The sequence below is a fragment of the Dipodomys spectabilis genome, unplaced genomic scaffold (genome assembly GCF_019054845.1).
Source record: "Dipodomys spectabilis isolate Male_0828 unplaced genomic scaffold, ASM1905484v1 ptg000102l, whole genome shotgun sequence".
In the NCBI taxonomy this organism is placed as follows: domain Eukaryota; kingdom Metazoa; phylum Chordata; class Mammalia; order Rodentia; family Heteromyidae; genus Dipodomys; species Dipodomys spectabilis.
Window position 1 is genome coordinate 3,320,828 of NW_024870779.1, and position 16,578 is coordinate 3,337,405.

At 41.2% G+C, this 16,578-nt stretch overlaps 2 protein-coding genes across 2 annotated transcripts in view; both read left to right on the plus strand.

Annotated features, from left to right (window-relative positions):
- Tmem30a (transmembrane protein 30A) overlaps nucleotides 1-3,908 on the plus strand; it is a 34,945-nt gene extending 31,037 nt beyond the window's left edge. The window contains exon 7 of the mRNA XM_042687070.1: nucleotides 1,309-3,908. Within this exon, the coding sequence (XP_042543004.1) occupies nucleotides 1,309-1,502 (194 nt within the window). The 3' untranslated portion in view covers nucleotides 1,503-3,908. The remainder of the gene's footprint in view (nucleotides 1-1,308) is intronic.
- Nucleotides 3,909-9,712: 5,804 nt separating this feature from the next.
- Nucleotides 9,713-15,889, plus strand: LOC122113939 (cytochrome c oxidase subunit 7A2, mitochondrial). Its single transcript, XM_042687071.1, has 4 exons — nucleotides 9,713-9,821; nucleotides 11,299-11,388; nucleotides 13,971-14,055; nucleotides 15,686-15,889. The coding sequence occupies exons 1-4, from the start codon at nucleotides 9,804-9,806 to the stop codon at nucleotides 15,742-15,744; spliced, it is 252 nt and encodes an 83-aa protein (XP_042543005.1). The 5' UTR covers nucleotides 9,713-9,803; the 3' UTR covers nucleotides 15,745-15,889.
- Nucleotides 15,890-16,578: the final 689 nt, after the last annotated feature.

Genomic DNA, 16,578 nt, shown 5'->3' on the forward strand with positions numbered 1-16,578 from the left:
GAGATTAATGTAGGTGTAAATGGTTATGTTAATGGAATGTTAATGTTGTATTAGAGTTTCTCATGCTTTGTGACCCTGTGCTCAGAGCCCTCTCAGTCTCTTAAGGACACTTTTTTTTTAGAAGTTATTTTTGGTTATACTAGGGTTTGGACCCAGTGGTTCTCTGATCACTGTGCCATTCTCTAACCCTTTTTGCCCTGGCTGTTGTTTTTCAGTTAGCCTCTTGCTTCTTGCCCGGGTATGTGCCCTGGTGTGATCCTCTTATTTATGTTTCAGCAGGTACATGTCTCCATGCCGTTTCTTCCACTGACATGTAATTGCTTGACCTCTGTTGATGCTTGTCTGGAACTGAGGTCTTTCCAACATTACCCTCTCACCTAGCCAAGAGGACGAGTGTGTACCAGTGCAACCAGCTGTTGGTTGAGAAGGGGGTCTTACATATATGCCTAGCCTGGCCTTTAACCGTGATCCAGCCTCAGCCTCTCAGACAGCTAAGATTACAGGGATAAGTCACCAGAGCCCAGCTCATGACTATACTTTCCCACATGTTTCTCCCACTGCCAGTTTCTTGATTCTTCCTTTCCTTCCTCCCGACCTTCCACCTCCCCCTCCAAGCCTGTCATTCTGTCCATTTGGGCTTTACTGCTGGTTATTTGAAGTTTTTTTTTTTTTTCATGTTACATGACTGTGAAGCCTTTAACTTCTGTTTAATGAAGGCAAAACTGCTGGGCGCCGGTGGCTCACGCCTGTAATCCTAGCTACTCAGGAGGCTGAGATCTGAGGATTGAGGTTCAAAGCCAGCCGGGGCAGGAAAGTCTGTGAAACTCATCTCCAATAAATCACCAGAAAACCAGAAGTAGCGCTGTAGCTTAAGTGGTAGAGCACTTGCCTTGAGCTGAAGAGCTGAGGGACAGTATTCAGACCTGGAGTTCAAGCCCCATGACTGACAAAAAAAAAAAAGGCAAAACCAACCGAGGAACTTTATAAACCTTAATTTGATTGTTTTGGCTTTTACTGCTTTAAAATTAATGTAATTTGCTAGATTGGGGCTGGGACATTTAAGAGCTCAGAGCTAAAGTGTTGCCTTGATGTACAAGGCCTGTGTTTGATCTCTAAGGCTGTAAAACAAAAACAAAAGCAGAACAACAGCAACAACAACAAATGGTAATTTGTTAAATTAGCCCTTTAGATAATAGTATAATTTTTTAATGATTTGGAACTTATGAGTATATATTATCGAATTATACAAATGTATGTTTTATGCATGAAATAATTAGAGATGGAAACATTTTCCTATACCCTCTTCAGATTACCCAGTCCATTCTTTTGATGGTCGAAAACGGATGATCTTGACCACTATTTCATGGATGGGAGGAAAAAATCCATTTTTGGGGATTGCTTACATCACTGTTGGATCCATCTCTTTCCTTCTGGGAGTTGTACTGCTAGTAATTAATCATAAATACAGAAACAGTAGTAATACTGCTGACATTACCATATAATTTTATATTCTGAAAACAGATCTATTGCATGTGCGTGAGGCCAGTCCTGTTCAACCTAGCTTTTGAATGCTGATGTCTGGTTAGTATGTCATTTTGAAGTTGGCACATAAGTTTTCTTTTTTAAAAGAAAATCTTTGTCCTTTGCTTCTTACCTAGAATGACTTACCAAAATATTGGACGGGTATTATAAAAATTAGCTATATTGATCATATCAACACTGTAACTGCTTACATAGCATTCTGGTGTTTGCCTTTTATTGGGACCAGCCACATGATGCATAGAGCCTCTTTCAAGTGAAATGCGTCTACTGCTTAAATGTTTATGCTGTGTTAATAATATTATATTGACATATGATGTGTATATGTGTGCCCAGTGTGTGAAGAGAAAGGATTACAAGATGTATGAGTGTCATGACTTGATAACCTTTCACGATTCAGAATTAGGAAACGATGAAGACAGACCAAATCTAAATAAAACACTTCACCATTTTCTTGTGTCTTGTGTGAAGGCTTAAAGTGCCACCTTTGTATTCAAAGATGGTATCTATTCAATTTATCCATTACGTACAGGTTATTTTTTTGTTGTTGTTAAGCTTAGCTTTGAACTCAAAGGACATGCTTGCCTCATATGGCCTAGAAATGAATGTTTATGTCTAGGGAGATGGAAAAGGTCTTGAATAGAAGAATTTCAAATGTGGCTGTCGGGAATCCCAACTCACTTGAAATGTTTTTATACCCAGTCCTTTCCCTTGAGGCTTTACACATTGTAAGGGAAGACAAGAACATAGGTGAGGTGGGTATTGCTTGACAGAGTATCCTCTTCCCTCTCAACTGTAAACCCACATAAATGCTCAATGGCGTCCCATTCTTGTGTATTTAACATTAAGAAAATCACGTCCGCATTGGAAATACCTCAAGCTGTGCTTAACTGGCAGGTAAGTGTTTTTGGCTTAAGTACTAATATTATAGTGTACACATTTTTGGAATTTTAATTTCCTCTCTATTCAATTTTGGCATACAGGTCAAATGTGGATATGTATACATATTTTCTTTACTTAAGATTGTAATTGTTTTGGTTAGTTTTCCTAAGATGTACTTTAAACAGATGTTCTAGAAATTTCCTACAAATTGTAGGGATTTGGATTATGTACATGATAAATTATGAAGTTATTTTCTACTAACTGGAATTATTTTAATATCTTTTATTGAATAAATGCTGTAATTTGTTTGCTATGGAACTTAATTCTTGAAGTGAATGTAAAATATTTTTCCATATGCATGAAAATGTGTGAATCAGATGACTTACTGAAATTTCTTTTTTATATACCTAAAGTAACTCATGTTTATGCAGAAGTATGCTTGTTTATGCAGGATTTGTAATGATTTCCTTCAGTTATATTTTCAATCAGAAGGTCTGGGTAATGTATCAATTTTGAATAATATCTGCTTTAAAAAATGATATAGTTCATAGTAGAAATGTGCCACAATTGTTCAGTTTTGTATAACACGGAATTCAGTTAAAAGAACTTGTAATTCGTAGTAACTTTTAACTTCAGAAAATATTGTTGCATGAGTTACTTGATGTATGGTTACTCTACACTTTGTGAGTACATAGACTGTTCCTTACCTAAAAGTAGTCTTTTTTTTTTTAATCTAAAAAGTAGTCTTTTTTTGTCAGTCTTTTCAGCATGCTTCTTGTTGTTGTTGTTTTTCTGTTTTTCTTTTCCTGAAAATTGTCTCTTGCACATACCAGTTTTATTTTCTGGAACAGTTCATGGACAGAGAGAGGTTTTTTCCAAGCTTTCCAGAGAAGGGACTATTATTCTCCACCTCTTTTCTAACCAAAGGAGCAAGGTTTCTGTTGAGGAAGAGTGAAAGCACTCTTCCCACACTTTCACATCTGTGGAGATCGTGGACTCTTAACACAGGGCAGGAGTGTGGTCTGTTTGCCAGGACATGGGTGGCCTGTGTTCTCACCTGCCTCCTGTCGTTTGAGCACCAAGGGATGGCTGTGGAAGAAAGTGGTCTCATATGGTCTCTGGGAAGCATGGGAAAAAAGGAAGATATTTATTGCTGATTATTTTTGTTTTGGAAACACTGATGTCATATTTGTGTATCATAGTCTTACATTTTAACCGAGGTTAAGTAGAGAGCTGGAGAGAAATGTATCGTTTGTCAGGAAATATTTTGACATGAAATGTCTCTCAATTGAAGGAATTATTCAATAAGTAAAAGCTAAGACATTTTATTGATATTATAAGGCAGTTGGAAAATAAACTGGAAAAGTAACTGTACTACCTAATAATCATTTAAGAAGAGTCAAGTAATATGTTTATAGAATAGTAAAGTTAACATCCTGCTAGTATGTTCTGCACTAATAAAAATGAACAAAATTAATTTTGCTATACTCAAGTCTCAATGTTGTTCCTAATGGGTAGTACTCAGTTTTAAACTGTCAGTGAGTATAAGTTTTAATTTATGCATTGATTTGGTAAAAATGTCATTTATTTAAAAATTGTTACATCTATATTAGTCTCTGACATGGCAAGACTTACAATACTAAGGAGCATCTGTTATTATCAGGGAGTGGCCAGATTGTTACCTGAAGATAGATAGACTGGCTAAGGCTAGCTACATTTGGTATTATGGGAAGGGGAATGTAAGCTGAAAGAGAGCCATGAACGGGGAAATCAATGAATGAGACAGGAAGTGAAAAGCCAGACTGGTGAGGGGAGCAGCCCACTACCTCCCTCCTCGGATAGACACTGCCTCAGAGATCCTGTGGCACTTCTTTGTTGTTTACCTTGTAAAGTTTTGCTCTTTGAGGACATGGCAAGCTTGAGGGGGGTGGGGGTGGGGGCTGAAGAAGTGCTGCTGTTACTAGCTGTGTGATGAAGTTTGGATGGTCTGGTGAAATGTTTTAGGAACCATCCAGTAAACCTAAGAGAATCACATTTCTCCTAATGTCATTTGAAATTTCCAAATAAATATATTGTCTAAAAACAAATCAGACCATGGTGATGTTATTTGCTTTTTTTTGGGGTATCATTTGCTTTTATATATCTATTAAATTCATCAAAATAACATGTGGCACAATTTCAAGTATCAGCTAGTTAAGTTCTAAATGCTTCTTGGTGAAAGGGAGTTGTCCCTGCCTGAACCTTCCTTTCCTCCTCAGAGATAAGATCACCTTGACTCTGAAAGTTTTTCTCTGTTGCCAGGCACTGGTAGTTCACATCTATAATCCTTGCTAGTCAGGAGGCTGAGATCTGAGGATCATGGTTTGAAGTCTGCCTGGACAGAAAAGTCCATAAGACTTTAAAAACTCCAATTAATCACCAAAAAAAACAAAACAAAAACCTGGAAGTGGAGATGAGGCTCAAGTGATAGAGCCCTAGCCTTGAGCAAAAATGCTCAGGCCCTGAGTTCAAACCCTAGGACTAGCACCAAAAAAAAGAAAGAAAAAAAAAGTTTCCATTATCTCAGACAGTTTATTTGATTTTAAGTTTTAGGCATACTTTGATGTTACATATCTTACCTTCTGTTATATAGTTACATCTTAATATTTAGTAAGAACACCAGCTGTTGTTTAAGAAAGAATATAGAGCAAAGTGTCGTGTACCATGATTACAGTTCTCGTTTTTGTTGTTGGTTGTGGTGCTTGAACTCTGGGCCTGAGCACTATCCCTCAGCTCGTCTGCTCAAGGCTAGCACTCTACCACTTGAGCCAAAGCACTACTTCCAGCTTTCTAGTGGTTTATTGGAGATAAGTCTCACAGACTTTCCTTCCTGGGCTGGTTTTGAACTGTGATCCTCAGATCTCAGCCTCCTGAGTAGCTAGGATTACAGGCGTGAGCCACTGGCCCCCAGCTACAGTTCTCCTTTATAGTACTTTTTTTTGCAGTTAGTCACCTCACTTTGAATCTGCCTTAAGACTTCAACATCTCTGTCAGGTCCACTATGTTCTTATCACTAGTTTTGAAACATTTTGTACCCAGACAATGTCTCCAATTTTACTGGCAGGTCTGCTCTGCAGCCCGCACTGGCTGTTCTCAGTCTGCTGCACCTCTCTTCTCCTGGTGACTCCCTCTGTCATCCACCCTGGGCGTCTCCTGCTCCCCAGCTTACTCTTGTTTACTGGATCTCTCCCTAAAACATGAGCCTTAGAAACAGCATATTAAAGATAACATTTCTCAGTTAACGTCTAAAATATCTACCTCCTCCCACCCCTGCTGACCTAGAACCCACTCTTGTACCTGAGACAGGTCTCAAACTCAGGATCCTCTGACCTCAGCCTCCCAAACGCTGGGATTACAAGCATACACCACCATGCCTAGTTTAAAATGCCCCCTAACCCTCACATTATTTTAAGGATTGACTACACATCATAATTTTAAAGTAAAGGTCTTTTTCTTCAACTACTTTGAAGACACTGCTCTGCCCTTCTAGCTTCTCTTATTGCTTGTGAGTAATCTGATCTTAGACTGTTGCTTCTCTTAGGTTGCTACTTAGTTTTCTGTTTTTCCTCTTTAGATGCCATTATCTTCTCTAGAGTTCAACTTTGTCTTTTAATACTTCTTTCTGTCTGTTGAATTGGTAACATGCTATGAAAATTTAGTTTCTAAGATGTATTTCATTTTTTCTAAAATATCCTCTTATTAGGGTCCCTATGAATTTTTTATTTTTCTGAGAATATGTATGAGTGCAAAGGCATCATTGCTTTTGTTTCCTACCTTGTGTTAAGGTCAGGATTTTGCTGCTGCTGTTCTTTTTTTCTTTGTCTATTGGTCTATTGTGGGGCTTGAACTCTGGGTCTGGGCGCTGTCCTCAGCTCTTCAGCTCAAGGCAAGCACTCTACCACTTGAGCCACAGCGCCACTTCTGGTTTTCTGATGGTTATTGGAGATAAAAGTCTCATGGACTTTACTGCCCAGGCTGGCTTTGAACCACAATCCTCAGATCTCAGCCTCCCGAGTAGCTAGGATTTCAGGTGTGAGCCACCAGCACCTGGCTCTTTTTTGCTTTTGTTCATATAGATGGCTTCCTTCATATTTCTGTTGTATGTTAGACCCCAGAACACTATTTGAATGCTTCACTTTTATCAACACTGCCTAAAAAGTAATGGGTTTCATTGGCACTGCAAATTAAGCTGTGCATATTAAAAAGCTTAGCACAGTAATGAATTCATAGGTAAAACACATTTTAAGAAGCACTGCCTGAGAGAGGTAGGGACCCAGTGCTGTAACACAGGAGCCTTTTCTTTGGGATTGTTTCTCTAGTCCTGCATAAGGAAGGGGGTGGAATTGGGTCTCGTTTTCTTGGAATTGTACAAAGCGGTGTCAGTTCAACAGGTGTTTTCTTACCATTTTTTGAGCTAGTGGGGATTGAACCAGGGCCTCATGTTTGACAAGGGCTCTACCTCTTGAGCCATGCTCCCAGATAGGATGACAGGCATGTAATACTGTGCCTGACCTTTCTAACTTGGGTTAACTCTGCTTGTGTTCTTGTTCTCCACCTCCCTTGATTTGTGCTTGACAAATATTTTCTTGTAAACTAGTTATCTATTCCATATAAACATTGTCTTCTCTTACAGTGGGGAACAGTTGGATGTGAGATTTATTTTGTGGCTGAGAAGAGAGGCAGAAGTCTTAGAGATTTCAACTTTGTGTTTTTTTCAGGCTTGCCACCCCCTCCGCTCTTGACTCTAACACTGACCTCTGAACCCGAGTTGTCAATTATTGACATGTTTCTTTCTCATGGGTATTCCTCTTACTGTCCTTCGATTTTTATGTCTTTAGTAGGCAGTACTGAGTTTTTAACTCAAGGCCTTTTCCTTGCTAGACAGGTGTTCTACCACTCTAAGCTAGTCCTCCAGCCCCCTTTTGAGTTGGTTATTTTTTAGATCAGGAGTGAAACCATTTTTTCCGCCACTTGGGCCATTTGGGTATTTTAACAGCTTTCACAGGCTATGCAAAATGATAGTACAGGCAGACATTTGTGTGCAGCCAATGAGATGTATACAAATACATGTCTGTCCTATTATGTGATTTTACAGACTCAGGCCTGTGGCCAGATGTTTCCCACTCCTGCTTTAGATTGAAGCTTCCTCTGTCCATCTCAGCCACTACATCTGCTTTTTGTCTTTTGGAAATCAGTTAAAATCACAGCCATGTCATTTCTACCTCCCTCTTCCCCCAGTTTTTTTTTTTTTTTTTAAGATTATATGGTAAGTTTAAATCATTTTTCTGTAATGTACAGTTCTGTAAGTTTTAACAGTAAGATATAGACACATCCTGGGTTTTTTTTTTTTTTGTCGGTTGTGGGGCTTGACCTCTGGGCCTGGGCTCTGTGCCTCAGCTCTTTAGCTCAAGGTGAGTGCTGTACCACTTAAGCCACAGTGCCACTTCTGGTTTTCTGAGTACTTTATTGGAGATAAGTGTCTCACAGACTTTACTGCCCAGGCTGGCTTTGAACCATAATCCTCAGATCTCAGCTCCTGAGTAGCTAGGATTACAGGTGTGAGCCACCGGCTCCTTGAGCTTCTTTTGCTCAAGGCTAGCACTTTACCAGTTGAGTCACAGCGCCAGTTCTGGCCTTTTCTATTTATGTGGTACTGAGGAATTGAACCCAGGGCTTCATGCACATGAGGCAAGCAGTCTACCACCAAGCCACCTCAGCCACCTCCTCCCCCTCCCTCCTCTCACCACCTCCTTCTCCCTGCTTCCTCTTCCTCCTCCTCCTCATTTTAAATAGTAATTTTGGGTACTCTGCTTTCCATTTCACCACTTATTATTCTATGGATCAGTTACTATGCTAGGGCCTGGAGATATACCAGTAAATAAAACAGTTCTGAGCTTTGTTGTATTATCAACTTAAATTCCTGAAAGGATCACTGCTGTATGGTAGATGGATGTATGGAAAGTAATAGAGTGGAAATAGAGTGAAAATGGTTTCTGCAGTAATCCAAATGGGACAAGCTGGTGGTTTGAGTAATAGTTTAGAAATGCCCAGATTCATGTTACATTTTGAAATTGTAGCCAGCTAAATCTACTAAGGTATGAAGGAAAGCAGCGACAATTTGGGTCTTAAAATGAGGGAAATTGCTGAGGAGGTTTTAAAATGAGGAACGGGAAGTAGAGTTCACTTTTGGTCTTAATTGTGATATGCTCTTGAGACTGCTAAGTGGGGGCTGTCTTGAATTAAAGGGAAATATAGCTCTTAACATGTATGTGTTGCCAGCATACAAATGACATTTCAAGCCATGTGATTGGATAAATTCACAAAACAAAGGTGTTTTCAAATTTAGGAAGTGGAGAGGCTGAAGATACAAGAAAATGAAAAGGAACAGCCCCCACTTCAATCCCTGACAGTGGTGTATCAAACCACATGGTTTTAAACTATCCTTCATGCTGTACTGCATTTGTGGATGGTGGTTTTTCAAATTAAACATATATCCTGAGCCAGGCACAGGTGGCTCACACCTGTAATCCTAACTACTCAGGAGGCTGAGATCGGAGGATCATGGTTCAAAGCCAGCCCGTGCCGAAAACTTCAAGCAATCACCAGAAAACCCGGGAGTGGCTGTGGCTCAAAGTGGTAGAGCTCAGGGACAGGCTCTGAGGTCAAGCCCCACAATCGACCCAAAACACGAAGTATTAACTGTGTTACTTGTCGCTGCTGGGAAAGCTGAAATTGAGATTATTTAGAAACATGGCGATCCTACTTGGGGGGGAGAAGCTAATCCAAAATTGTGTCAAGGAAAGGTTAGGAGAGGAAAGGGAGCTATAAGGAAGTCCAAGTGGTTTAAGTCTGGGAATGGTACAGCCCAGAGACCACTGCACTCTTGTGTATTCCTGGATAGTTAATCGGACCTGTGGTTCTTTTGGGGTGGAATCATGATGTCTAGATCCCTCACCCAGTAAGTAATACACTACTCGGCGGGTCATCTCCCGGGCCGTCCCTGCACGGCCGTCCTGGTCCTGCAGCCTCACCGCCCACCGTGAGTTAGGTGCTCGTTATGAGAAGCCGTTCCTCGTCGGCCCGCGCCTCCCGGGGCTCGGGAGCTGCGCTTCCCCCGGGGCCCGGCTCCCGCGGGCGGCGGCCGAGGTCAGCGAGCGGAACTCCGGGCCGGCCAGAGCGGCCCAGGCGGTGGCGCCGCTCTCGCTCGCTTCCGGTCTCTATGGGTGGCGCGGACGTCTGTTTCCGGTGCGTCCGGTCGGGAGACTTCCCGCTTCCGCCTCCGGTGGGGTAGCTCTCCGTGCCGGTGTTCTCTCGTCGGAGTCAGCGGTGGTCACCGAGCCAGGATGCTGCGAAATCTGCTGGTCAGTCGTTCGTTGGTGTGCGCTGGCAGTGGGCTCGGGGCGGGGGGCGGAGGCCCCGGCCCGCGCTGCGGCGCCCTGTCCTGGGAGCGGGCCGGAGCCCAGCCCGGGGTCACCTTGGTCCGCCTTCTCCCGGCCTGACCTCTCCCCCCCCCCCCCCCCATCCCTTCCCGGGCACCCTGGGCCGTTACTGGGCTGGGGGACGGGGCACCCTAGAAACTAGTGGAACCCCAAGAGCTGTGGGCCGGCCCCTTGCACACCCCCACCGGCGGGGCTTCGGGGAGCTGATGGCTCCGAGGACGGCGGGCCCGGAATCTCCGCGAGCGAGCGAGCGAGCGCCTCCGCCCGCGAGCCCTCGGCCGAGGAAACACCGCTACAATGATTATTTTCTTATGTAGTTAGTAAAGTCTTATGTAGCTGCTCAAGACCATTTGTCGTAGAAAGTTAAGATCGTATTTATTTTCTTAGCACAATTAACTGTGCAAATGCGAGTGTTTTAAAAACAGGTTTATATTCTTTATTTAAAAAAAACTTCCGGGCTGGGAAGGTGGCTCAGTGGTGGAGCGCTTGCCTTGCATGCCTGAGGCCCTGGGTTTGATTCCTCAGCACCACATAAGCAAAATGAAAAAAGCTGGAAGTGGCGCTGTGGCTCAAGTGGTAGAGCGCTAGCCTTGAGCTGAAGAGCTGAGGGACAGCGCCCAGGCCCAGAGTTCAGACCCCACGACTGGATCAAAAAAAAAAAAAATGGTTAAAAAAAATTTCCGAGAGGGCTGAGGATGTGACTCTCACCAGAATGCTTGTCTAGCATATTCAAGGCCCGCATTCAACCCCAGCACGGCAGAAATGAACATCTCAGGATAAACGTAATGACTGGAGCATTTTTAATTCCGTGTAAGGAGCACTTGGCTGACAGATAATAGATTTTTAATAATGTGAGAAATTATAAAATGACAACATTGGAGCCCAAGGATTTCTGTATCTGTATATCAATGTTTTTTTCAGTGTTTACAAAGGCTACTGGTTCACCTTAGGTGAAGCTCTTGCATATGTCATTTAGAGACTAGAATGTTGATATGGAGAGCAGAGCAGCGAATAGGTGACAGATTGAAAAATCTAGATGCTGGCCCAAATTTCTGTTGCTGCTAAAGCAGATATGCATTGTCTTCCATTTCCTTCAAAAGGAAGCATTGAAGATAGCTAGCTTGTAAGGCTTCTCTAGGCCCCTTTTTTTTTTTTTTTTTTGCCGGTCGTGGGGCCTGAACTCTGGGCCTGGGCGCTGTCCCTCAGCTCTTCAGCTCAAGGCTAGGACTCTACCCCTTGAACAGGCATAGCACCACATCCGGCTTTTTCTGCTTATGTGGAACTGAGGAATCGAACCCAGGGCCTCATGCATGCAAGGCAAGCACTCTACCACTGAGCTACCTTCCCAGCCCCTCTCTAGGCTCTTAAGTACTTAATATAAATGGATTTTCCACTTTAGGCTCTTCGTCAAGTTACCCAGAGGACCATCAGCACTGCTCCACGCAGGCACTGGCAAAATAAGGTTGCAGAAAAACAAAAGCTGTTTCAGGTACTGAACTACTTTTTAGGAGATTGTTATTTGTAATAATTAAGAGCGTGAAAAGGTAGAGTAAGTAAATCTAGAGTTGTCTGCTTGCTGAGCCTTTTGTATTAGCAAAAGTGTAATAAGGAATTCTGTTGATATCTAATAAGAGCATTTACTGTTTTTAGGACAGCAATCAATAAAACACGAAGGAATAAGGGATAGTCAACAAGGAAGTTTTTGGGAAGAGTTTAAGATGAACTCTTATTCTTTAGGAATAGTTGCGTGGGAATTGGCAGATGGACCATAGAAAGGATCCAGAAACAGAATAAATATGTGTATAGAGGTTTATTTTATAAGTTAAAAGATAGAGAATATTGGTAGTGGCACAGAAGGTCACTATTGGAAAAACATAATTAAAAGAGGCCAGGGGTGCTAGCACACACTTGAAATTCCAACATTAGGAAGGTAGAAACAGGACTTCCAGGCCAGCCTACACTACATAGATAAGACTTATTTCAAAATACCCCCCCCAATAAAAAAAGGTAAAGTTAGATCTCTTCTAAGAAATAAATGGCACATATAAATGATTCCCCTTTTGTATAATGTAGAGGTAGCAAGGAGCTGTTAAAAAGAAGTGAAATGTTCTTTTTAAAAAATGGTCTATATTTTACAAAAGACAGGGTACAATTTGAGGGATTTTCTAGTATGAAAGGCTAGTATAATTACAAAGAACAGAAAATCAGTTAGGATGCATATTAAGTTACCTGTAATCATTGGCCAGGACTTGGTCTGACTGGTGAGGCTGAGACCTGCTCCTTACTTCCAGGTCATGTCTGGTCAGGTAGTAGATTGGGAAGCACTGCGTCTGCACTAGAGGTGGGCAACACTACTGGCTGTGTCTGCCTGCCCTTCCTGCCTGGAGCAGGAGTACTGCCATGCTGTGGTACCTGGGGCCTAGGCCTTCTGGGCCCTGAAGGTGTCAGCACTTCAGATTTATTCCTTTGTTTCTCTTTTCCCTCCTTTGCATAAATTTGTTAACCAATTCAGCCATTTCAGTGTCATCAAGAAAATAGCCTAAGCCTGAGCCATCACTCTTAAAGTTTATAGTCATTAGACTGTCCATTCTTTATGTACTCCTGGAAATGAAAAGCTAGCTTTGATTAAAATGTGAGTCTTTATTCGAACAAACAATATAATGTTAAGCTGACAAGATACTACTTAGTAGTCACATGTAATTAGCAAGCATTCAGAAAGATTTATAAATAGTTACATTTAGCTGGTATGGGAGATAAATGTATTCATCCACAGTGCTTTCATCTGCATTAACTAGTAGTGTAATTGGGACAAAAGTTAAGGAGGGTACTACTAAACACAAGTCATATTACCCTCTCATCTAGAAAGCCCACTCTTTAAAGACTTATGTGAAAATAATTACATAAGTGCTGTATTTGATGTTGGTGCCCTGCATCTTGTATATACACTTCTCTAATTCGGGGAGGGGAAGGGAAAAACAAAATGCTTAAATAAGGATACAGATTGACCCATTGTAACAATGAGATGTACAAAACAAAACAAAAAAAAGGTGGGATGCATCTTTAAAAAATATCCAACAACTAACTGGGCATTGGTGGCTCACACCTGTAATCCTAGGCTTGAGATCTGAGGATTTGAGTTCAAAGCCAGCCCAGGCAGGAAAGGCCGTGAGACTTATCTCCAATAAACCACTCAGAAAACTGGAAGTGCTGCTGTGGCTCTAGAGTGCTTGCCTTGAGGTGAAGAGCTGAGCCCAGGCCCAGAGTTCAAGCCCCACAACCAACTGACCGCCCCCCCCCAAAAAAAAAAAATCCAAAAACTAAGTATGCATTAATAGAGGGTTGGTTAATTCAGCTAATAATTACCCATGGTGAAATACTGTGTAGCTACTGAAAAGAATAAGGTAATTTTAAGTTGACTAACAGTGGTTTTTAAGACTTTTGAGCAAAAATAGTGTCTGGCAGATCATTGTATAGCATAATCTCATTTTGTATTAAACAAGAATGTATATAAAGGAATTGATAACATAAGCATTGAAAAGTAGAGTTCTACGCCATCCTGTAAATGGTAGTTATCTCTTGGGGGAACATGGAGTTGAGAAGAGCAATTTATCTTTGTAAGTAGATTATGAGTGACTTTTATCATGAATTCTGACTTTTCCCCAGTAAAATTTTAAGTGATAAAAGTACATATATTTAAAGATATCCTCCTTTATAAGGAGAGGGCAAAAGAAAACAAAACCCTTCCTATGACTTTTAGTTTGACTATTATTCTTTCATCATATTGAAAATGTTGAGTTTGATGAGTACATTGTGTATTTTTAATGCTTATATATTCCTAGAGTAAAAAATGCCTTTGTTGAATCTCAAATTAGCCTTGAAACAAATGCTGACATTTAGGAGTTTATATTTGAAAAATTGTTGGAGAACATTAAGACAGTTGCAAGCCTTTTTAATTGTAATATTTAAAATGGTTGAACTCCAAGGATTTAATGTGCTGTTTTATTTTATATGACTAATTAACCCTTGCCAAGTAACAATCTAGTAATGCTGGTTTTTTCTTTCCTAACCTAGGAGGATAATGGAATTCCAGTGCATCTAAAGGGTGGGGTGACTGATGCTCTCCTATACAGAGTCACCATGTTTCTTACAATTGGTGGTAAGTCCTTCCCAATGTCTGGTTCTGTGTAGAACAGTGATACTGACACCAACTCCATTGTTATAGTGTTTTACCACAAACTGTCTGTCTCCAGACTATATCTCATGTAAGGATTGGACAGGGTGATTATTTTAAGAGCATTTTGATGTGTTTTGAAACATACTGTAGTTTATAATCATTTTGATGTGCCCCACCCATTTACTTTATTGTTTTTTTACAGGTGATACACAGCAGGGTTACCTTAACACCTGGGAATAAGTACATTTCCTTTTTCATAGTGTCATTTGTTTCCTCACTCTGACATTCCCTCCATCCCATCTCCACACATGAGTTGCATAGTTCACTTTCATTTGATTTAGTTTTTACACAAAAACAGTCTTATGGCTAATGTTGTTATGGGCTTTCTGAGTATTTTACTGGATGCTCTGGAGTCTGCCTCCTGTAGCAGGTGCTTGTAATAAACACAGACTGAGTAATAGGGAGGTGGAATACGAGCACTGGGAGGGATTTATATGATTGCCCTCCTAAGCCAGGAGGGGGAGCAGTAGCTACAGGATCATGAGGCCATCTTATTGACTGGATTATCACATACTTAGGTCTCTGTAACCCTTGTAGGGAGTCAGTATTTTATTTTGTTTGTGCAGTAAGTACCTAGGTTTAAATTCAGGCCTTCACACTTGCTAGGCAGGTGCTGTACCACCTGAGCCATGCCTCTCCGCTTTTTTTTAGTTATTTTTCAGATAGATTCTCATACTTAATTGCCTAGGTTGGCCTCAAACAGAATTACTCCTGTCTATACCTTATACATGACTAGGATTACAAGTGTGTACCACCAAGTCCAGCTGTTCTTTGAAATGCAGTTAACTTTTGTCTGGGCTGGCTTTGCCTGAAATCATCTGTACCTTCCTCTTAGGTAGCTGAGATTATAGGCATGAGCCATTATATCTGGATGGGTATTGGGGCTTTATTAATAAGATAATGTACTAGGTTCTTTGAAGCCAGATTAGTTCTTAGACATTTTGATAATTCATTTTAAAAATAAAATTTTATTTTGTAATTTGATTGTTTAAACATCTCGGTCTTATCATTGGACTTCAGTTTTAAAATTGTTAATATACTTTGAGTTAGGCATGTTTTCTTTTTATTAAGTGGTGCTAGGAGTGGAACCCTGGGCCTTTGAGCTACATCCTGTGTGGGTGCTCTTCCTTTGATTTTTTGCTCAAACTGGCGCTCCTATCACTTGGGCCATGCCTCTACTTCACACCTTTTGCTGGTTAATTGGAGATAAGAGTGTCACAGTCTTTCCTGCCTAGGCTAGCTCCTGAGTAGCTAGCATTACAGGCTTGAGCCACTGGTGCCCAGCTCAAGTTTACATTATGATATTGACATAACTATATTGTGTTGACATTTACATATTGTATTTAACCTTTTCTCTAGAAATTAATATTGGAACTAGATTAAATACTTTACATAATGAAAAGTTGGCTAGCATCTGTCAAAATACATTTTTGAGCTCTCATTAGGATAGTCTTAATGCCAATCTTGGCTTTCAACATTTGTGTTGGAGTGCTAAAATTTATGTAGTTTCAGCCCAGACTTTCTTGTAAGTTCTTTCATTTGTACTTTTCAGGAACAGCATATGCCATATATCAGCTGGCTTTGGCTTCCTTTCCCAAGAAGCAGAACTGAGTGAAGTTGCCCCAGCAGTCACCTGGTTCCATGTCCTTCATCCTGCTGTGGACTGGTGATGCCCTGAATAACCGAGTTCTTCCTTGGGGATCAATATTTATTGACTTGTACGAACGACTACCACAATAAAGTGGTCTTTACCATGCTTTCTTTGTCTTATTTTGGTTAACACTTGTACGTCTTAGATTAAAAACAAAAGCAGAAAGAGATTTTTATCTGTAAGCTTGTGAGTGGTACGAGATGTTGACATAGTGAGATTGTTCCTCCTGCAGTGGGGAAAGTGGGGGTGTTGTTGCAGTCGGGAGGAGGGGTTGGATGGGTCTTGACTGTTGAAGAGAAGCTTCATGCTTTTTCTGCCCTCGGCCCTCTCTGTCGTGGGATAGCCTGGAACACAGGAGTAGTGAAAGTAGGTTATTTTTTAGCTTTGGGAGTGTAAGTTTCTTGTTTCTCAGCTATGCAAGAATGTGGCTAATGTGTGTCCACTCAGGGAAGGGAAACCCTCTGCCAGGTGATTGCATGTTTTTAACACTCACGGGCCATTTGCAGTTTTATAGAGGCCGAGGTGATGGGCAGCTGACAAGCGCCTGTGGCATTCCATCGTGCACCAAATGTGTTTTGCAGTCCTGTGAGGCCCCAGGGCCAATGTGCCCCACTCTTGGTAGCATTAGGGGTTAGTAGAATGGTTGTTAGACATTTAAGGTTTTTGCTTTTGTTCTGTACCACTAATTTGTTTTTATGTTGTTACTTAATCTGTAACATGAAATACTACATCCCAAGTTACCTTGTGTGGATGCACAGGGAGTCCAGTTTGTTGTTACTATAAAGATTGGAGTG

Bases quoted from the DNA above. Each gene is read 5' to 3' on its own strand.
- LOC122113939 (XM_042687071.1), top strand. The intron at 11,389-13,970 runs GTACTGAACTAC...TTCCTAACCTAG, and splicing joins AAAAACAAAAGCTGTTTCAG to GAGGATAATGGAATTCCAGT. The intron at 14,056-15,685 runs GTAAGTCCTTCC...TGTACTTTTCAG, and splicing joins CATGTTTCTTACAATTGGTG to GAACAGCATATGCCATATAT.